This window comes from Pan paniscus, chromosome 1 (assembly GCF_029289425.2).
Source record: "Pan paniscus chromosome 1, NHGRI_mPanPan1-v2.0_pri, whole genome shotgun sequence".
NCBI lineage: Eukaryota > Metazoa > Chordata > Mammalia > Primates > Hominidae > Pan > Pan paniscus.
This window is the reverse complement of record NC_073249.2, coordinates 88,186,889-88,209,589: the sequence shown is the minus strand read 5'-3', so window position 1 is coordinate 88,209,589 and position 22,701 is coordinate 88,186,889. Positions and strand designations below refer to the sequence as shown.

The 22,701-nt window shown below is 44.4% G+C and overlaps 1 protein-coding gene across 1 annotated transcript; it reads left to right on the top strand.

Annotated features, from left to right (window-relative positions):
• The first annotated feature begins 2,829 nt into the window (after window positions 1–2,829).
• On the top strand, window positions 2,830–22,701 carry LOC117976059 (low affinity immunoglobulin gamma Fc region receptor II-c-like). Its single transcript, XM_034939116.3, is given in 7 exon segments — window positions 2,830–3,013; window positions 9,878–9,898; window positions 11,019–11,276; window positions 12,600–12,854; window positions 13,585–13,698; window positions 17,020–17,057; window positions 21,095–22,701. Coding segments are annotated over 7 exon segments (972 nt in total). The 5' UTR covers window positions 2,830–2,901; the 3' UTR covers window positions 21,269–22,701.

Here is a 22,701-nt window from a genome sequence, read left to right as displayed (position 1 = left end):
CACAAGTAAAGTTGTAAACAAATGAGGCTGCTTACAGCCAGGGGCAACTGGCCCTACCTGGCTATTCCTAGGCCTGAGAGCCACTCATTAGTTCTGTGTGCTGGTAACTTATACAAGGCATGTAGGTGGTCCCTGCATACTGTTTGTGAAGCTCCTTTAGTGTTGTAGAAAACCGAAGTCTTTAGCGTCAGGCAGACTTGGTTTCATATTCTGACTCCACCACTTATTAACCATGTAGCTTTGGACAAATCATTTTAACTTCTCTGAATCTAAGTTCTTCATGTGCAAATGAGGGTGATAATACTTATCTTCTGGGATTGTTGAAAATTAGAAATAATGTGAGTCTAGTTCCTCCTCCATAGTAATAATGTGAAAGGAAAATAAAAACTCAGGATTCCAATACACTGTGCCAAAAGAAAAAACAAATTAAACTGAAAGCTGAGTCGTGCAAGAAACTGACTTTCCGTTGGATCCTAAGCAGATAGCTACAGAGAAAAGATTAAAAATCTCCGTAGATGGCCAGGTGTGTTGGCTCATGCCTGTAATCCCAGCGCTTTGTGAGGCCAAGGTGGGTGGATCACTTGAGGTCAGGAGTTCAAGACCAGGCTGTCCAACATGGCAAAACCTCAGTTCTACTAAAAATACAAAAAAACAAAAAGAAAAAAGAAAAAAATTAGCAGGGCGTGGTGGCAGATGCTTGTAATTCCAGCTGCTTGGGAGGAGGAAGCAGGAGAATCGCTTGAACCCGGGAGGCGGAGGTTGTAGTGAACCCAGGTCACACCTCTGCACTCCCGCCTGGGCGACAGAGTGAGACTCTGGCAAGAAAGAAAGTAAAGTAAAGTAAAGTAAAAAGAAAGAGAGACTCTGGCAAGTAAGAAAGAAAGAAAAAGAAAGAAAGAGAGAGAGAGAGAGAAAGAAAGAAGGAAAGAAAGAAAGAAAGGAAGAAAGATAGAGAAAGAAAGAAAGGAAAAACTCCACAGGTTACTCGTTTCTACCTTATCTTACATGAAGTGCCAATTTACCGAGAGCAAGACAATACATAATCGACTATTCCCCTATCTGCTACTTTTCCTTTACAACATGTGGATTACCATACTCTTCCTCTTTCCCCTCGGGCCTGCTTTTCCTCTAAATATTGAAACCCTCAAATTCATCTTTGGAGAAAGTCACAGACCACATACTGTTTCTGTGATTCTGTGTTTTTTTCTTCCAGGCATGTCCTTAACCTTGGCAAAATAAACTTCTAAATTAATTGCCACCTGTCTCAGATACCCTTGGTTTTACAGTAAGAATTCACATGCTTACATAGTAAATATTAATTTTGGTTTCTTAGTGTGTTACCTATATATTGTATGCCTTTGTTTCTAATGATATTTATAAAGTATTGATGCCAGCTCATTGTTATCACATTGCCAGTTAAAAAAAAAACTAATTTTTAACCTAAAAATTAGATAAGAGCTGGAGATGGATCTGGGGGTAGAACGGGGGCAGTAGTAAAAGCATGCGTCAGAGTGGGTGGGGCTGTTGAAGGTTTCTGAAGACCACAGAGTGTGATAACAAGGTTTTACAGTGTCATTTCCTTAAGTATTAAAGTATTACAGCCTGCTTCCTGAGAAGGCATTTGGGAAAGAGTCCCCAGAAAGGGGCCCCAGGAGAGATTCCAGAGAAACTCGTGTTTTGGAGATGTTGAGGGTGAACAAATGGTAATGAGGAGGATGACAGAATGCAAGAAAAGAGAACTAGCATTCACCGGACACCCACGATGTACCAAGCACTTTGCTAACCCTCATATTCTCTTTTACTTTCCAAAAACCTGTAGTACTGTGGTTCTCAGCCAGGGGCAATTCGTCCCCTGGGGAACACTTGCTAATATCTGGGGGCATATTTGTTTTCACAACTGGGAGTGCCACTGGCATCTAACAGGTAGAGCCCAGGAGTGCTGCGGAACACCCTACAATGCTCGGGGAAGGTTCTCACAAGAATAATTTGGCCCAAAATGTCCATAGTGCTGAGGCTGAGAAACCGTGCTTAAATGGTAGGCACAATAATCTTCACTTTTACAGATTGGAACCTGACACTCTGAGAAGCCACCTGGCATTCAACCCGAAACCTAACACAGCTCCAAAGCCCATGCTCTTCCACCATGCCATTGCAGTGAGAACAGGGATGGAAATGAGGGTGGCAAAAATGACCAAGATACAAAACCAGGGCACAGATTGGTGCTCAATAGATACTTATTGGGATATTCATTAAATAGAAGAATGAATAAGAAAAAGAATGAATGAGGGCAGGGGAATAATGAGGATGAGTGTGGTCATTCTATTGCCATCCTGACATACCTCCTTGTCCTTGTTCCACAACTCAGCAGTGAGTCTGGGATTATGACAATAGAGAAAATTAAATGATGGTAGGTGGCCTGGAGTCCCCATGCTCAATTTCAAGAAGCGTCCAGATTCCAGGGCCTGGGTCTCCAAATGGAAGTAGAAGTACTAGAAGATTGCTGGTGCACGCTGTCCTCCATCACCCTTTCTCAGGAGGATAGAGACTGAAACAGGAGGTTCTGAGCTGAGTTTTGGTGACCATTTCCCTCTTTCTCCCAGAGGCCCAGGCCAGCTGTGGCCTCAGAGGAAGAAGAAGGGAGTTGTTTCCCTAGTTTCTAAAATTTCTGTGAATTTGAACATGGGCTACACCAGATTTATTCTGGGAAGCTCTGAATCTTCTAGGAGGGAAAGACAGAGGAAAGAGGGTGGAAAGGGAGGAGCCTGTGATAAAACAGAACATTTCTTTTTCACTTCCCCTTTCAGACTCCAGAATTTGTTTGCCCTCCAGGGTAGAATCCGCCAAGCTTTGAGAGAAGGCTGTGACTGCTGTGCTCTGGGCGCCAGCTCACTCCAGGGAGTGATGGGAATCCTGTCATTCTTACCTGTCCTTGCCACTGAGAGTGACTGGGCTGACTGCAAGTCCCCCCAGCCTTGGGGCCATATGCTTCTGTGGACAGCTGTGCTATTCCTGGGTGAGTCAGGGCCCCCAGGAGGGAGAGAGGAACGGGAACCTCAGTTGAGGATAACCCTGGGCAAGGATGAGGGGTGGCATGGGAAGCCCGTCAGGACACCCAGGGGAGGGAAGGCAGGCTGGTGAAGATGAAACCCTGATGACTCTGCTGGCTTTGGAAAGTCATCCAATGTGGCAGAGTTCAGGGTTTTTTCAGTGTCTTTCACCCAATCTTACTGAACACCCAGACTCTTGATGTTCTGTTGCTTTCCACATCAGAACCCGCTCTGAGAAAAGTCTAGTAACCTATACTTGAATGATAAATGAATGGCCAGAGTGTTTGCCTTCTTTGAAATTTATGTTTCACAAAAGACCAAATCTTAGGCAGGAGGGCCAGTGCTGCCTTGGGTAAGGGGTAGGGAGGAAGTTGTAAGATGCATTTTTGGGAGGAGGTGGCAGTGGCCATTCTCTGTGCCCCTGAAACCACTTCGTGTAGCAGAAGCCTATTGTCTTCATGTGTAAGAATATTCCCCTAGGCAGAAGCATAGGGAGATCTGGGTTATCCAGGGAACAGGGGCTCTGAGAATACAAAAACCTGGGTAAGTCTGGAGTCATCTGTTGTGGGACCAGAGAAATCATGCATGCTGCTTTTTACCACACAGACCATGATGGGGAAGTACTGCATCTGATCAGCAAGAAAGCCAGGGTCTTAGGCCAAAATGGAGAGCTCTTTTCTAACCATGTTGTCAGCTGTTGGACAGGGGACGGCGACTGATTATGCTGAGTGGTTTGAAAAGCCTAGGGGAGGCCAAGTAGGGGAGACTTACTGCCAGGACTATCTCTCCAAGCTCAGTTCCTGGGGCTTCCACCCTCACATTCTAGAGGAAAGCATATTGCCACTCAGCCAAGCTGTGTGATGTGATTACTAGTGAAACGTGATCAGCTCTGGGGGCCCTCGGCTCTTGGCTGTCAATGCAGGATGATACTGGGCTACAGGAGAAAGAGGTAAGGAAGACAGAGTATTCCCCCATGAATAGGATGGAATGGATTAAAGTAGAAGAGAAAGTAAAGTGAACTACCTCATTTGTCATGTGGGGAAGTTCAGGCCTAGAGAGGTGATGTGCTTCTCTACCACCTGGGCAAGACTCCTGGGAAAGATCTTTGGTATTTTCTCCCATTTGCCTTTTACTAAGTCATCAAAGATTTACCCCATTTTTTCCATTCTTATTGGGGCTGCCACATTTAGGTCTTCATCACTTGATAAGTCAATTTTTATAGCACCCTCTGATGGGGTCTTGATTGATCCTGTCTCCCCTCCCCTGCATCCATGCTGCCCACCAAGGCCACGGCATCTTCAGGTCCAGCTATGGCTGTGTCAGTGCATTTAATAAATGCCTTCCGTGCTGCTCCATTGCCCACTGCAAATACTCTAATTCTGCCCTGCAAACTGTGTTCCCCATTGCACCCCACATGAATCTTCTTCTACAGCCAGGCAGTATGTACACTGCACTTTCTGTTTTTACCACCTTTGCTCCTGCTGACTCTCCAAATTCTATGTGCAGGCACTGTTCTAGGACTTGGAGACTTATCAGTGAACATGACTGACAGCCTTCCTGACCGGAAGTACGGGGTCAATGAACTTATTGTGAAGCAATAAGTACACCGGGTGGGAGCATATTTGGTATTTACTACTATTTATTAACTGTGGAATGGATACATAATTGGTGACTTCTCTCTCCTTTCCTCATCTTTTCCTTTTTTTCTCTCCCTCTTCCTCTTCTTCTTTTTTATTCTCTCCCCCACTACACCGTCCCCCTTGCCAATCCTACATACTCAGGTTTTTAGCTACCACTTCTATGTCAATAACTCCTAAACCTATTTCTCTTGCTTGCTTCTGTCAAGTATAATTTTATATTTCCACTGCTGGTTGGACACCTCTAAAACGATTCTCCAGCTCAAAAACAAAGTATATTCAAAATCCAACTTATCATCTCCTCCTTACAAATGTTCTCTTCCTCCTAACATTTGTATTTGTGTAAGCGCAGCCACCCTTTTCCTAGTTATCCAACTTAAATCACCCCCCCAGTCTATTAAATGCCAACTTCTCTCTGCCACTTAAATTTCTTCTGCATCTGTTTCCTCTTCTTCACCTCCTATTGTCAGTACAACTTTGGGCTCTCTTATCTCCCACCTAGATTCAACCAGTGAATGATTTCCAGAGCAATGGCACATCAAATTAATATGGCTACTGCTCTCTTTGAATTTATATTTTACTGAGGGATATAAACGGTAAGCAAACAAACAAGAAGGCATAAGTACAAATGGAAAAGGGCTATGAAGATGTAAACAGGGTATTGTGATAAGATTAGTTGTGGGGAAGAGAAGAGAGCAGCCTACTTTAACCAGGATGTTATGTAAAGAGTTTTCTGAGGGGGTGACATTTAAGCTGAGACTTTCAGCCATTTGGTGATCAAGGACGCATTTCAGGGTAGAGGGACTGGCATACAGAAGATCCCCAAATTTGAAGAATGCCAGGAAGGCCAGTGTTAATGAAGCTCAATGAGTAGGTGAAGAGGGATCTGAGCTGAGGCTGGAGAAGTAAGCACGGACCCAATTTGATAGGGCTTGCAGGCCATTTCCATTTTCTTTTAAGACCAAAGAAAGGCAACTGAAGGCTTGTAAGCGGGGGAGGTATATCATCTGATTTTGTTTTTTTTTTTTTTAAGGAACTAGCTTCTTTATGGAAAATGGATTGTAGGGTGACCATAAGAAGTGAGGGGACAAATTAAGATATGGGAAAAAGCTGATGGTGAACTAAACTGAGTAGTGTCTATAAAGGGGGTGAAGAGAAGTTAGTGGGTTCAAGATCTAAGTTGGAAGCAGTATCAACCAGACTTCCTGATGTGGAAGGGGCTGGATTTTGGGAGACAGAGAGGTTAAAAGATGGCTTGCAGGTTTCTGGCCTATGTAGCTGGGTGGATAACGAAGATACATATTGACATGGGGAAAACGGAGAGAAACAGAATGTGTCCACTTGCTATGACAACATGAAGCCATTGGTGATTTTGACAAGAAAAGTTTTAGTGCACTGCTGAGGGCCGAGTCCAAATTGCAGAGAATTAGTGAATGAGAGGAGAAGAAATGAGGACAGCCTATGTAAGAAAAACAATGGAGAAATTTAGTTTTGAAAGGGGTGAGACAGGCCAGGCACGGTGGCTCATGCCTGTAATCCCAACACTTGGAGAGGCCGAGGTGGGTGGATCACTTAAGGTCAGGAGTTCAAGACCAGCTTGGCCAACATGGTGAAACACCATCTCTACTAAAAATACAAAAATTAGCCGGACGTGGTGGTAATACAAAAGTTAGCCGGGCGTGGTGGTGCATGCCTGTAATCCCAGCTGCTTGGGAAGCTGAGGCAGGAGAATTGCTTGAATCTGGGAGGCGGAGGTCGTAGTGCACTGAGATGGTGCCGCTGCACTCCAGCCTGGGTGAAGCAAACAACAACAACAACAAAAACCAAGAGAAATGGGGCTGTAGCTGGAATTATATGTGGTGTCAAGGAAAAGTTTTTTTTTTGTTTTTTTTTTTTAATGGAAGATGCTGAAATAAATTTACCATTGATGGGAAGATCCAGCTAAGAGAGAAACTGGTGATGCAGAAAAGAAAGTGAATAACAGAAAGGGAAACCTTTGAGAGGATTAAAGGGAATGGGATCCAGAGTACTTGCTTTGAGACTGACCATATACAGGAGGAGAGATGCTTTCTCCAGTGAAATGCAAGGAAGGAGAAGTCAGGTAGAGATGCAGAAAAGACTGGTAGATTTAGTCGGGGGACGATGTGAGATCTTCTGTGTAACCTCTTTTGTTTTCTCTGTGAAATATGAGGAAAGGCATCAGCTAAAAATGAGAGAGGACTGGAGGCAGAGGGTGGGACGAGAAAGCTTGGGGAATGAGGAAAAGATGAGTGTCACTACTCAGAGTAGCAGAGCAAATTTCTTGGAAAAAAGTGCCACAATGGCAGTTCAGTGTCCTTTTGAATGCGGTGATCGCACATTTACTGCGTCAACAGTTTGCCTTCTTGTGTGGTAATTTCAATAACACGCAGCTGAGCAAGTAAAGGCATGGGGAATACAGGTGCATTTGGTAGAGATAGAGAAAGGCAACAAAGTTAAGGGGATTTGCAAGGAGGTAATTATAATGATGCCTCATTGAATTCAAGCTAGATGGGGGAGGGTGGGAGGTAAAGGCAAACATGTGCTCAAGGACAGCCATTGGTAAGATGGATGCTTTGGGGTTCTTGATAAGGTCAAAGATTATTCTGGTGGCTGTACTTGAGCAGAGAAAGTTCATCTCCAAAGAAAGAAAGTTTACTGATGATGAGCAGTTCAAGGAATGAAGAGGCCAGTTGTTTGATGGGTTATCCACATATTCTGGATCACTACAGTCATCTCTTTTTTTTTTCTTTTTCTTTTTCTCTGACCTCATTCTTCCATCACAATTAGTTTCTTTCTTAATTAAGCTCTTTGGCATTTGCCCTGTTCCAGTCTATTTGACACTGCACTTTCAGCCCCAATTTGAAAATTCTAAGTGACTTCCCACTGTATACTGAACCAAGGAGCGAACTTATAAAAAAATAACTTAAATTTATTTGAAATTCACCATGTGTCATGTAGCACACTAAACGCCTTCTCTGGATTATCTCATTTAATCCTAACAACAACCCTATGAGGTAGATACTGCTGTCATTATCTTCATTTACAAGCAAGGAAACTGAAGCAGAGAAAAGTTAAGTAATTTGTGAAAGGTCACTTAGCAGTAGCAGAGTCAGCATTTAAACTCAGTATGTGCTTTCCCCCACTGCCACACCACCTGGCACTAGGAGCCCTCCAGAGTATGACTTCTACCTTGCTTTCCTGCTTTGTCCCTCATTATTGGAAGTGCTTGAGGAGAGACCAGAAATCAAGTAGAAGTTGGACTGCAACTTGCTGGGAATGTTGCCAAGTACTTGCTGCTCCTTCCCGTGGAATACCTCTTCCCTCTCAGCCAAAATCCTATCAGTTCTGGAAGGTCCTTGATGAACCTGAAAGGTCCCATCTTCTCCGTGGGATTCCCCTCCTTATGAACCCCAAACCCTCCCAAACACAGAGCCCTGGGATCTTTTCTTTCTCTGAACCTCCATAGCATTTTATCCAAATTCCTCTAATGTCATCTCTTTTACATCAGATTATACATGTGCTTATCTCCACCATTAGATTCTTGTCTTCAGTGGAAGTAGGGACTTAACATTCTTTTCCCTTAGGTGAACTCAGCATGCATTGCAGGGCAGTAGGAAGCCAATGCAGGTTTGTTGATTAATTTTGGATGCAAAGGAAGGAAGTGATTGGTCCAAGTGTATATTTTGAGATATTGGAGCATCGGGACCAGAATCCAGTTCTGTAAACTTTGAAGCCAACACTTTCTCCACATTGCCCCCTTTTTACCTCTTGGTTCTGATTCCATTTCCTTCCGTACTTTTGTCCCTGAAAATATACATGCACTTGGAAGCTTCTTAACTTTCTCTCAGCCCAGATGCAAGAGAAAACCCTCACCCATGGACAGATGGACACACACACACACACACACACACACACACACACACACACACACAGCTCTGCTTCACCTAAGGACCCAGCTTTGCTTCTTTACCCAATAACAGCACCCACAAATCTTTATCCACCCTAGCCCACACTTTGCCTCCGCTACGGAAGCTCTTTTCTTAACCCAGTGGCATCCCCCTACCCCTGCATGAAGTCACAGATCTAGTGCCCTTTTGCAGTCTCTTCCTCCTTTTATCAGATATTTCTAATAGCAAAAACCTGGAAGACCTAAATGCCAAGCAAAAGAATTGTTAAATAAATCACAGGACAGCCAAATAGTAGGATATAGTGTAGCCATTTAAAATGACAACATGGGCGGGAAACGGTGGCTCGCACCTGTAATCCCAGAATTTTGGGAGGCTGAGGTGGGTAGATCACTTGAGGTCAGGAGTTCCAGACCAGCCTGGCCAACATGGTGAAACCCCTTCTCTACTAAAAATACAAAACTTAGCTGGGTGTGGTGGCGCGGGCCTGTAATCCCAGCTCTTGGGAGGCTGAGGCAGGTGAATCACTTGAAGCTGGGAGGCGGAGGTTGCAGTGAGCCAAGATCGCGTTATTGCACTCCAGCCTGGGTGACAGAGTGAGACCCTGTTCCCCCACAAAATAAAATAAAATAAAATAAAATGACAACATAGAAACAGATTCATCTTCTAGAACTTGCATTGCTCAGTGAAAAATCAGGTTAAAGAACAGTTTTTAGAGTATATCCTCATTACACTTATGTATGTCTGTATGTGAACAGCGTGTGTGTGTGTGTGATCACAGAAAAAAATCCAACAGGATGTATGCCAAGGTGATAATATTTTGCTCCTGCGTATTTTCTATTTTTCTGTAGTGATCATGGATTACCTGTGCAATTTCTACCCCCTCCCAACAAAAGAACGAATCTTGCTCTCAGGATAAACTCTGGCAAAATTATTTACACTGATGTATAAATCATATGTAAAGCCCAACAGAGACCTCTTTCCAGAGGCATATTTATTTTAATCAGTCAAGAGGGGTCAGCCAAAGGAAAATGCCACAAAACAGGTGGAAGAGGGTGTTATATAATTTTATTTCATTTTTGTATGTTACTGGGAGTTCTCAGTCGTTTTAAAAGTGCAGCTCATCCAGCCAGTCCCAGGGGATATGGCCATGAGGGCTGTGCTGAAGGTGAAGGGCGCTCTGGGCCTGGGCAGTCTCTGGGCCAAAGTGGGCAGGTGTCAGTTCAGACACTCCACTGTGGGCTGATCTTTGCTTTCTGTCTTACAGCTCCTGTTGCTGGGACACCTGGTAAGTACTCCACCCACAGCCTTTCCTTCCCTCGGGTCCCCTTTTCCTCTCCTCCCAGTGCCCTGTCTGGAGGTGCTCTAAATGCACCAGCAACTGAGCCCAGTACCAAGTCAGGGCCAGGAAAGGGTAATTGCTCCCGAAAGATCCCCTGCTCCCTCTTCCACTCTCCTCCTTCCTTTTCCTCCTTCCATGGAGGCAAGTGGTAGGCAGCCACGGTGTTCAAATGGGGGAGCTGTCACAGAAAATGAGAACTCTGATCTCTCTCTCAACTGCCTTCCGCTGTCCAAATAAAACCAAGGGCTTCCTCTCTCCAAATAAAATTCAGGCACATGCAAAATCACATGGCCTACATATGTTGTCCCCCTGTGTTGCTAAATCCTTGACTGTGCATGTTTCTGAGAGCTCCAAGGCCTGTTCCCTGACAGAGTGGTCTCTGCATACCTCTGGCTACACTTTGCCGGGCACTTCTGTGTTTGTGCCACTCAGCCTCCACCGCTCCAGGACTGGCCCTCCGGCTTTTCTCCCTCTCTCTTTATCCTTCTGAGGCCAGAGAGGCTTGTCTATGCTTGGGTGTGAGGATGGGCCATCTTGACCTCGTTTTTAAAGTATACAGAATGACATTAGGTCAGAACGGAAACTTGATATCCAACTCCCATGCCTGCCATCTCCACCAGAGCCCCCACTTATCTTCAGCCAGCCCCAGGGGAAATTTATCCACTAGTGTCCAAATGCCTTTGTTTATTGGGGAGAAAAGTTAGTCTCAAAAGAGTATGTATGTATGGGGTGTCTGTGTGTCTGTGGTGGTGGGGAGAGGTTGGTGGGGAGAGAGAGAAGGAACTGGTGAGGATATCTCTGGTAAAGTATATGTATTACGAGGGTGTTTCTCTTGCCTGCTCGCTCCTTCTTCCCTGTTGCCCTGTCTGAGTCCTGGGCTCCCTGGGGCCCTTGTGGTGGGATGTATGAGCAAAAGCAACTGCCTTCAGTTGCAGAACCATTCTGGGCCTGGCTCAGCTTTTGGTGCCCCCAGTAGGCCTACAGGTGCTTTTTTGTCTGAGATTCAGGGCCTCTCAGGCTCTTGGGCTTCCTCTTCCTCACGCTACCTCCTCTCTCTGCCCCTCAGCAGCTCCCCCAAAGGCTGTGCTGAAACTCGAGCCCCAGTAGATCAACGTGCTCCAGGAGGACTCTGTGACTCTGACATGCCGGGGGACTCACAGCCCTGAGAGCGACTCCATTCAGTGGTTCCACAATGGGAATCTCATCCCCACCCACACGCAGCCCAGCTACAGGTTCAAGGCCAACAACAATGACAGCGGGGAGTACACGTGCCAGACTGGCCAGACCAGCCTCAGCGACCCTGTGCATCTGACTGTGCTTTCTGGTCAGTGGAGGAAGGCCCCAGGGTGGACCTGGGAGGGCCAGGATGGATGAAATCTGCTTTCAGGCAGAGGTTTGTAGGAAAGGGGGGTGGCCTGCTTACTGGGAAGTATCTCTGTGAGTTGCCTCAGCACATATCAGTGGTTGCTTTGCCTCAGTCCTGATTGAACAGAAGAAGGTTACAAGGCCAAAAACAGGCAGCCAAGTGTGAGAGAAGCAGAAGGAAATCCCTACTGCATAAAACCCATTTCCATTTTAATGGCAGAATTGAAAAGCACAGACCACAACTGAATCCTAGCCCTGGAAATGACGCACTATACAACATGATGAATTCATTTAACCCTTGAGTTTCCATTTCTTCACCTGCTCCGTGGGGCACTAACGCCTCCCTCAGAGGCCTCTGGTGAGAATCAGTGTTTCCCTGCCCCCATCCCGCCCTCCATGCCCCAGCTCCATGTTCTCACTGTGCTAGGCGCTCTTCTCTGTCTCTCTCTTCCACCAGCCTGTGGGAAACCTGAGATGAAAGTCGTGTCTTACCCATGTTTGTATTTCCAGCATCTGAAACTGGGCAGAGCTTAATACATATTTTGCTGGAGAGGTTGATGATCTTACAAAGCTCCCATTGAAAGGTGGCTCTCTGTAAAGCAAAGTTACAATGAGACTGTGATGAACATTGTCCTTGTGGCTTTTCACTTAGTCCCCTCCCTTCACCTGAAGAGCAAATTTTCCTCAAAAGTACACAGCAAACGAATGACCCACTGGTGACACTGCTGCCTTTAGACCCTGCTGGAAAGAAGCTCCACATTTATTAACATTCCCAAAGTAAATTTATCAAGTAGCATTCATCAGGTAACATTTGTTGCACATTCATGACTTTTCTACTGTCCACAAAGGCATATGTCCTTATCATATACAGACTCCTTGGCCACACTGGATTCCTCCTTCCCTCCTCGACATGGAAGAGATGGCATCTTAGGGTCTCTTGTGTTCTTCCTGCAGAGGCCTGTCGGGCAGGAAAAGGCTGCAGCTGCCTTCCTGGGAGAAGGAGGAGATGAGTGTATCCTGAACACCTACTATGTGCTAGGGGCTATTGTAGATACATGACAGTATCATGCCCATTTTCACGAATGAGGAAACTGAGGCTCAGGAGATTAAATTATTTGCCCAAGAGTTCATAAATGACAGAGCCAGCATTAGAGTCCAGGACTGTCTGATTTCAAACCTAAGCTGTTCCCTCTGCACATCGTGTCCCACCAGTAAGGAAGATCTGGGTCTCAGAGCTGAGCCAAGACCTCCCGGGTCCTCTGTGGTTTTTTGTGTCTTTCAGAGTGGCTGGTGCTCCAGACCCCTCACCTGGAGTTCCAGGAGGGAGAAACCATCGTGCTGAGGTGCCACAGCTGGAAGGACAAGCCTCTGGTCAAGGTCACATTCTTCCAGAATGGAAAATCCAAGAAATTTTCCCGTTCAGATCCCAACTTCTCCATCCCACAAGCAAACCACAGTCACAGTGGTGATTACCACTGCACAGGAAACATAGGCTACACGCTGTACTCATCCAAGCCTGTGACCATCACTGTCCAAGGTATGCGGAGTCTGCCAAGATGTAGGGAGGGGAGAAGAGGGGATGGACAAGGGCTGAGGTCATATGGGCCTACATGGAGGTCTGAGAAAGGCCACAGCGCAAAATTGGGCACTGGAGCAAAGAGGAGTGGTGTGGAGGCCTGGCTAAGTATTGACCAATGAGCAGGAGTAAGGGCCAGAGCTTGGAGCCCTCAGGTGATAGGTGGCCAGGCTGTTGTTCCACTTTGAAATGCAGGCCCCAGACTAAGGACGGCAGCGAAGCAGAGCTCCCTCGTTGGTGCAGAGGTTCCCTAAGCTCCTGGGCATTCCTAAGAACTGAGGTTTGCCTTGTTTCTTCTCATGGCTCATGTTATAGCCATTCACTCCAGAAAGCCTGGCACGTCATGGACTGTTCAAGGCTGTGCTCCATAGAGTAATGATGCCTCCAGCTATGGGAGGCTTTGGGCCCACCCTTCCCACTGCCCCTGAGGGCTAAGGGGAGCCCTTCCTTCTGCTCCTGCCTGCTCACCAGTGTGCCTTTATTAGTTTGGTGGAGAAACCTCGGTAGGCAGGAGGCATAAGTCCAGCCACAGAAACCCTGTGCAGATGAGGCTGGGGATGTAGTGAGTGCTGCAGAAGTGAGTGACTCAGACACAGAAGAGCTTCGGGTGACAAGCACTAGGACATAGCATTGGATGGGGGGGAGGTGGGACAAGGAGAGTACTGCCTCTCCTGATGTCTGTCTTCCCTAGCGCCCAGCTCTTCACCGATGGGGATCATTGTGGCTGTGGTCACTGGGATTGCTGTAGCGGCCATTGTTGCTGCTGTAGTGGCCTTTATCTATTGCAGGAAAAAGCAGATTTCAGGTTTGTAGCTCCTCCCGGTCCCTTTTGTTATCAGTTTCCACTTGGCCCAGGCCCTAACCCCAGACATTGCCAGAATCCCTCTCTTTGAGCTAGATACACATTCAGATCTAGGCCCGTATTGTATTATAGTCATTCATTCATTTATTAGATCATTCATTTGACAAGACTTGAACAAACTAGCTTATGTGTCAGCCAATGCGTGAGACGTGGTGGGTGATGCCAAGATGAAGTCCAGTCCCTGCCCTTGGGGAGTTCTCAGCATTGTGAGGAAGACAGGGTCATTATAATAAGATGGGATAAGAGCAATGATAGGGACATGAAAAGCCTAGGATAGAAGTACAGAGGAGGCTCCATAGCCCAACAAGGGCTGAGGCAGTTGGAGAAGGTCTCGGGGAGAGCAGTGTAGTGTAGTGATGGAGTGCACACAGTGGGGCCAGACTGCCTGGGTTCAAATCTAGTTCTACAGCATACCAACTATATGACCCAAGTGAGTCACTCCACCTCTCTGTGCCTCACCTGTCTCAAGTGGAAAATGGGGACACTAATAGGACTTACCTCACAGGGTTGCCATGGGGATGAAAGAGGCTGATGCTCTTACACAGTGCCTGGTAGGCAGTAACAGCACACAAACAGGGCTGTTGCCACTCTGGAGGAGGTGGTATGTGAGGGCAGCGCTTAGCTAGGGAAGGAGGACTCTCCAGGCACTGGGCCAAGGCAGGGATTGAAGCTGGGTGGGGCTCATATGGGTGTCGAAGGGGGAGTAGAGAGGGTACTGCAAGCCACCAAGAAAGAAATAATCCCACTAACACCTCACAAATCACTTTGCAATTGGTTCATAGCCAACACCTCAGTTACTGATGGTAAGTAAATACAGAGAAACAGAGAGAGAGAGAGAGAGACTGAGACACAGGGGTGTTTTTAAAAGGCAGAGCAAGCCTCAGACAGATGCCATGGAGTGGCCTTTCTGACACTCTTGGGCGTCCCCACGGGTGAGCTGAATTCTGCCTCTGGACCAGCCCTTTTCCAGGCGGGAGCGGCCCCTGAGCAGGGGAGATGGGGGTGGGAGGACAGGAAACATCTGCCAGAGGGAAGGCCTGAGCTGGTCCCATCCAACCCTGGCCCTGGTCCTTGGTCCTGAGGACTCAGGCCCCACTGCCTAATCCTACTAACCTCCTGTGTGCCCCTCCCAGCTCTCTCAGGATACCCTGAGTGCAGGGAAATGAGAGAGACCCTCCCTGAGAAACCAGGTGAGTACAGGGTTGTCTCAGGGATCCAGTGATGGCTCACCAGGGCTGCCGGCTGGACTGCGCCAGCGAGAAGGGGCTTGTGCGAGTTCAGCTGGGAGCCAGGGAGGGAGCAGCGGTGGGAGGATGGCCGGGGCTTAAATCGCTTGGTCAGCTCTGAGTCTAACTCCTGGGCCTAAAGATGACCTCTCTGGAGATGAGAAGAGAAACACCAGTCCCAGATACAGAGGAGAGGGCTGTGTCCGAATTTCTGGTACCAGGAATCTGATGATATTTCCAGAGCAGGAAATCAGAGATACTTTGGTCTTTCTGTGGAGCTTTGGCAGAGCTGGCAGAGGATGGGGTTAGGGGCTGTAAGACTGAGGCCAATCGGATGTGGGAGGCAGGAGTCTAAGGGGAAAGGAGGAGGAGGCCTGGAAACCCCTCGATTTGCTGAGGAATCTGCCTCTGTGGAGGTATGGGGTGGAGTGGCCAGGCTCAGCTGTCTGTGGAACACTAAGAGGAGGTTTGGGCTTGAGAAAATTCTGGGGGACTAGGGGCACTAGTGGGCTCTACTCTGTGGGCAAAACTCGGTTCTGATGCCCATGCACTCAAGGTTGACTGCATTTTGGCCTGGTTCTGCCCCCATCACACAGTGGAGCCTTGAGCAAGTCAGTCTCCCTGATGGGGTTCAGTCTCCTCACTGAGGAAATGAGTGGGTGGCCAGGGTGACCTCTCAGGCCTTCTAGGTCTGACATTCAGGTGGGAGTGTGTAAAGGAACTTCCAGGAGGATGCCAGGCAACTTCCAGACTGTAGTTAAAGTCAGAGCATAAAGGAAACCAGGGCTTTCTCCGGGGGTTTCCATGACAGTAGGAACAGGCAGGAAAAAGGCTGTCAAAGACCGCACCTCAGATGGCTGGAGTATGATTCAGAGCAGAGCCAACAGATTTAAGAGCTTGAGCAAAATATCACTTGTTCAGCTGTGCTTGCAGTAAGGTTGCACGTCCGCTGGCCAGGCCCAGTGGTGATAGGGGCCTGTGTTCACACCAGGGCCAAAGCAGATCTGGAAAAAACAAAGTCCAAGCAACTGGATTATCCGTCTTGTTGTGTGGTTCTGTCTACACTGGCATAAGCGCATTTGATGAGGCATTTTTGCAGCCAGGCATTGGGGCTGCATAAATGGTTTCTTAAAAATCCTTTCCCAAAAGGCAAAGCTGGGTTGCTAGAATTGTTGGGGAATGTATTAGAATGGGAATTCAGAATGTGGTTTGCTGCAGAATTTACAGCATGGCAATAAAGGCTCTCTGTGTTCAGGGGGTGAGAGAAGAGACTAGATGCATTGTCTCAGATGTCTCCCGACTTCCTGAGAAATGCCACTTTGCAAATACTGGGGCTGCTTTTCACACTGGCAAAATCAGTTTATGACAAAAACATGAGGCAATTAGGTGTGTTTTGGACACTAACCAGAGAAAGTCCTTTCTTCCCTCCCTCCCTCCCTCCTTCCCTCCCTCCCTCCCTCTCTCCCTTCCTCCCTTTCTTCCTTCCCCCCTCCCTCCCTCCCTTTCTCCCTCCCTAAGCTCCCTCCCTGCCTCTCTTTTTCTCTCTCATGTTACTTTCTCTTTCTGTCTTCCTTTTTAATGCCATGGAGTACTATATTCTTCAAAGTTCCAACAAAGATGCACTACATTTGGACAATGTGGAAATGGCCCTCAGCCTTCTCTTCCTGATGTGGTCAGCAAAAATCTGGACTTTACTTCACTCTGATGCTGAACACCCTGCTCCACGTCTTCCCCAGTATCTCAGATCCCCAAGCTGTCTGGTTTGCTTCTAGGAAAGCTCAGCAATTCCCTGAAAAGAGTGTGGCCCAAGTGACTGCTTCCCTCCACCAGTGTGGCCCGTGGGGAAGGCTGTGGCTGGGTGACCCCAAGGGTGGGTACATGAGGCCATATTTACTTAGCCCTTGGCCTTACAGGACTGTGTCAAGGGGTCAGTAGTCCTTGCTTTGAGTCTGGTTATGGTTTTGCAGCCTCAGCATCAGCATGGGCAGGCCCTTTTCAACAGCAGTGCCCTGGCTAATCTTTTTCTTTTTCCCCACAGCCAATTCCACTGATCCTGTGAAGGCTGCCCAATTTGAGGTGAGTAATCCCAGCCATCTCCTTTTCTTCCTGCCTTGTCCCTTCTCTCCTGTTTCCTCTCTTTTTGCCTTTGTTAATGCAAAATTAAAATGGAGACTGGGCCTGAAATCTCCTGAGCAAACAAAGCCACCCAGGCCTTAGAAATAGCCTTATCATTGCTTAAACTGCAAACATAAGTGAAACTCAAGTTGGATTGTAACTAAAAATAGGTAATACTTAACTTGGATCATTTCTGGTGAATATTTATGTTAGACAGAAATAAGATTTAACCCTAGCCAATCGTAAGCAGCCAACTAACATAATTATGTGACTAAGAACACTTCAGTAAGGTACCTCACCCAAAAGACAATTATGTAACTGCAAACCTATCAAATTTCTTTATTTTTCTTCCACATTTTCCCAATTAATACCTGTCTCTGACTTTCTGTCATTAAAACATTAGACCTCTTTTTGTTTGGTGTCACCCAATTCATGAATTGCTTCTTACTCAAATGAACTCTTTAAAATTGTATTGTGCCTTAGATTTTTCTTTAACAGTTTGGTGTCAGAAGTAGGATATAAAGTAGAATCTCCCCCAAAGATCCCTAAGAGCAATGGGTAACCAGGCATAGGTACCCATTAAGCCCATTGTGTTCACTGGTTTCTTCCTGCATTTGTGAGTCGCTAGGTAAGTCCCTCTCAGATATCAGGCTTGCAACTTGTGTCCTGAGCTCTCTGAGTTTATTTGAGTAATTTTATTTCTCATTTGATTCAGCGGTTAATCTGGGTATTTGACAAGTTCATCTGTTTCCAACAGGAACTATACTAGGTCCAGTATAGTGTACTAGTTTCCAGACAAGGTCTGATTTCTGGATTGGGATCCAGAGGTCAAATTGGGTATTTGACAGATTGAACTAGGTGTTCAACAGAAACTGAACTGGGGGTCCAGTTGGAGTCCTCAGGTAGGTAAATTTCAGAAGGGCAAGATATTATGGCTTTGTCAGAATGTACAGAGTCTGGGACTCCTCCATCTGAAACACAGTGATTTCTATGTTCAGATAATATGGGCCCAGAACCTGTGACTTTCTAGAGAAATAGGTGTGCCTTACCTATTGAGCCTTACCAGAGATGACTTAAAGTTGCAATGGTCACAGTGAGGATGTTTAAATCTAGAAAAAATTGTTGATTTAAGGGATGCATTGGGAAAAAATGAGATCCCAAATGTCTCAGAAACAATGATAAATAATTTTGATTGGTATGTAAAGGTTTCTAAAAGAATGATTTAAAAAAATAGTCTCTCTAAGTAAATCTTTACAATGTGCTAATAAGAAAGTATTCTAAACCTATTAACCTCTTTGATTGCTTGCTTTTTCCATCTGAACCTACTCAATGCTAACCTCCTTAAAAAATTAGATCCTCAAATGAGCCAGGAGTATCTACAACAACTAAATTTAACTCTTGTTATTGCACACATGAACTGTTATAAAAGCAACCACTAAGGCTAAAAATAAGAAAAACTAATTGGAAATAGGCCAGATAAACTAGATGTCTCCTTAGTCACTCATTTAAAATTTAATCCAGTCTCAATAAGATTGACTCCTAATAATAGGTGAAAATGCCCCAAAACTCCTTCTTGGAGAAGCTTCGTACCCTTTCTCTGGGCCTTTGAATTGTGTAAATGTTTTTAAACACAAGCTTCAGCGAAATGAATCATCAAAAAGAAAGAAGGAGGAATTTTTTAGAAACAAACTGGCAAATGAAAAATCTTAATAGTCCTCTCCACAAATATCAATAAAAAGTGTCAGCCATCTGAACAGCTAACTTTAACCAGAGGCTAGATCCAACTAATTAGTTTTATATTATTATACCTGGCACATGGCTAAAATTTCAGAACAAAAGCCATGAATTTCTGTTTGCATCTTTCTGTATGTTTACATATATCTACACATGTGTATGCTATTTGTACATATTATTCCACCTCCAGATGGCATTTATTAGAAACAGTATTAAAGGAGCTCAACTGGCCTAGAGAAAAATAAGCACTTGTATAAATTACATATTTTCTCAGAAGAAAAGAACTTTGCCAAAATGCTTTTCAACTTCATATGACCTGAGTAATCTTTAATAAATAAGAATATTGGTATTAATGAAAGTGAATATTCTACCTAGTTTTACCCAAATAAGCTCACGTTGTCTGCTATACAATTTGTCAGAAAAATACCTTGAGATGACAGGTAGTTGGTTTTGTTAATATTATGTTTGCCACTTTAACTATGTTAAAATGAAATGACAGGTATTCATTAAATATCTACACCATTTCCAGATAAGACAAACTACTAAAACAAAAATAAAAAAGTGTTCCACTTATCTTTTTCTCTCTACCTGATTGTTTCAGAATTTGGAAACTCTTATTAAATATTTTTATTTTCAATCTGGGTAGTTGCATAGGTTCAATAAGAATCTATTCTCCTTATGACAGGACATAATTGGGCAAGTCCTTGGCTTGGCTTCTTAGCCGAGAGAGGCTTTTAAAGGCCTAATCTGAGATTTCTCAATTACTAGATAGTTTTTAAAAACTAAAGTTGACTGATACAAAGTCAGTAAAGTCTCTTGGATATCACCAAAGCTGTGGCTAAAATATATTTTAAAATTACTGTTTTTATTATACCTGTATAAATAATCAGGTCAAATTTAATGAAACTAGATTTATTTTTGCAAAAAAGTCAACTTTGATTTTTGGTAAAAATGGAAATAAAAATATTTTTCTCCAGAATAAAAAAGATTATATTTTAGTAGAAAACTATTGTGCATCCATTGTCAAATTCTAGGCCTGTTCATTTTCTTTGAAGTTTTATTATCTCCCTATAAACCAGATTGACTCCTGAATTTTTGTTTTTTAGTTCCACTAAAAACTAAAACTGCCCTTTTCCAAAGCTCTGCAAACTGAAACTGGTGACTTTAAGCTTCAGAAAAATCACTGCAACAGAGCACTTATGCCTTAATGCCAATCTGAATGCCTGCTGCTATCTGGGTCACTCAGAGAGTTTACCAGAATGTTTAATGAAATAACCAGAGACATTCAAATTGCAAACCAGTAAAGCACATCACATTGCAACTGCTATCTTCAGTCTACCATTTAAACTTGCCTCAAACTCACCTCTAGAAATTGTTTCACCTAGCTGCCCTCTAAACTCAAAAACTAAGATCATAATTTGCTCCAAATATTAACTTTGTTTTTTTAATAGAAGAATACTCTGAATTCCTTTCAAGCAATACAATCTAAAATGAGCAAGTTAGCCTCAACAGCACCCCAAAATAAAAGTTCTTGGTATCTTAACAGCTTAACAAGGAGGAGCTTGTGTTCCTACTGATGTCAAAAGAAATGCTTAAAGATCTCAGTTGGCTTTATGGTGATTCTAGAACTGGGCAATACTTGCCTCCTTAAATTAGAATAAGGTTTCCAATGAGTTACAGCAGAGGAGATTGGCTTCATAGACAGAAAAAGGTCTGAAGAAAGCAGAAACAAAGAATTTAAAGTGGATTGGCTATTTTAAAGCTGGTTAAAGTTGCAAAAGACAGGAATAGGGAAACAGAATAATAAATAACTGGTTGGTTAACATCAGGTTACTCTTTTGTAAGGATGCCAATTGAAACTGGCCTGTTTGGGAAATTAGATTTTTAGGTTATTAGGTTATTATCTCTCTCTCCTGATTTTTCCAAAGGCCAGATAAGAATGTAGTTTCTGTTTGGTGACTTGAAACTTTATCATGGGTGATTCCATTTTGAATTTTTGTCTGTTCTGTTTGGGCCTAGTGCAGGAGCTTAGTGCAAAACAATAGCCTCCTAAAATTTAAAAGACATTAAAGAACATACATGAGTTTTTCATCAGATAATATTTATTTGTATTCATTAATTTATTTGATTGGTTAAGTCTTGGCTCCTGAGAATCTTTGCTCAGAGGAATTTTTCAATCCTTGGCTATTATTCTCCTTATAGTTATTGTATTTACCTCCCCGGTGTATTGAATTATCCTATGGGTTTTAAATGCTTTCCTGCAGCCACCTGGATGTCAAATGATTGCCATCAGAAAGAGACAACTTGAAGAAATCAACAATGACTATGAAACAGCTGACGGTGGCTACATGACTCTGAACCCCAGGGCACCTACTGACGATGATAAAAACATCTACCTGACTCTTCCTCCCAACGACCATGTCAACAGTAATAACTAAAGAGTAACGTTATGCTATGTGGTCACACTCTCAGCTTGCTGAGTGGATGACAAAAAGAGGGGAATTGTTAAAGGAAAATTTAAATGGAGACTGGAAAAATTCCTGAGCAAACAAAACCACCTGGCCCTTAGAAGTAGCTTTAACTTTGCTTAAACTACAAACACAAGCAAAACTTCACGGGGTCATACTACATACGAGCATAAGCAAAACTTAACTTGGATCATTTCTGATAAATGCTTATGTTAGAAATAAGAGAACCCCAGCCAATCATAAGCAGCCTACTAACATATAATTATGTGACTAGGGGCTTTCTAAGAAGATACCTACCCCCAAAAAACAATTATGTAATTGAAAACCAATCGATTGTCTTTATTTTGCTTCCACATTTTCCCAATAAATACTTGCCTGTGACATTTTGCCACTGGAACACTAAACTTCATGAATTGCACCTCAGATTTTTCCTTTAACATCTTTTTTTTTTTTTTTTTTTTTTTGAGACAGAGTCTCAATCTGTTACCCAGGCTGGAGTGCAGTGGTGCTATCTTGGCTCACTGCAAACCCGCCTCCCAGGTTTAAGCGATTCTCATGCCTCAGCCTCCCAGTAGCTGGGATTACAGGCATGTGCCATGATACCCAGCTAATTTTTGTTTTTGTTTTTTTTTTTTTTTTAAGTAGAGACGGGGTTTCACAGTGTTGGCCAGGCCGATCTCGAACTTCTGGCCTCAAGCGATCTGCCCACCTCGGCCTCCCAAAGTGCTGGGATGACCAGCATCAGCCCCAATGCCCAGCCTCTTTAACATCTTTCCTATGCCCTCTCTGTGGATCCCTACTGCTGGTTTCTGCCTTCTCCATGCTGAGAACAAAATCACCTATTCACTGCTTATGCAGTCGGAAGCTCTAGAAGAACAAAGAGCCCAATTACCAGAACCACATTAAGTCTCCATTGTTTTGCCTTGGGATTTGAGAAGAGAATTAGAGAGGTGAGGATCTGGTATTTCCTGGACTAAATTCCCCTTGAGGAAGACGAAGGGATGCTGCAGTTCCAAAAGAGAAGGACTCTTCCAGAGTCATCTACCTGAGTCCCAAAGCTCCCTGTCCTGAAAGCCACAGACCATATGGTCCCAAATGACTGACTGCACCTTCTGTGCCTCAGCCATTCTTGACATCAAGAATCTTCTGTTCCACATCCACACAGCCAATACAATTAGTCAAACCACTGTTATTAACAGATGTAGCAACATGAGAAATGCTTATGTTACAGGTTACATGAGAACAATCATGTAAATCTATATGACTTCAGAAATGTTAAAATAGACTAACCTCTAACAACAAATTAAAAGTGATTGTTTCAAGGTGATGCAATTATTGATGACCTATTTTATTTTTCTATAATGATCATATATTACCTTTGTAATAAAACATTATAACCAAAA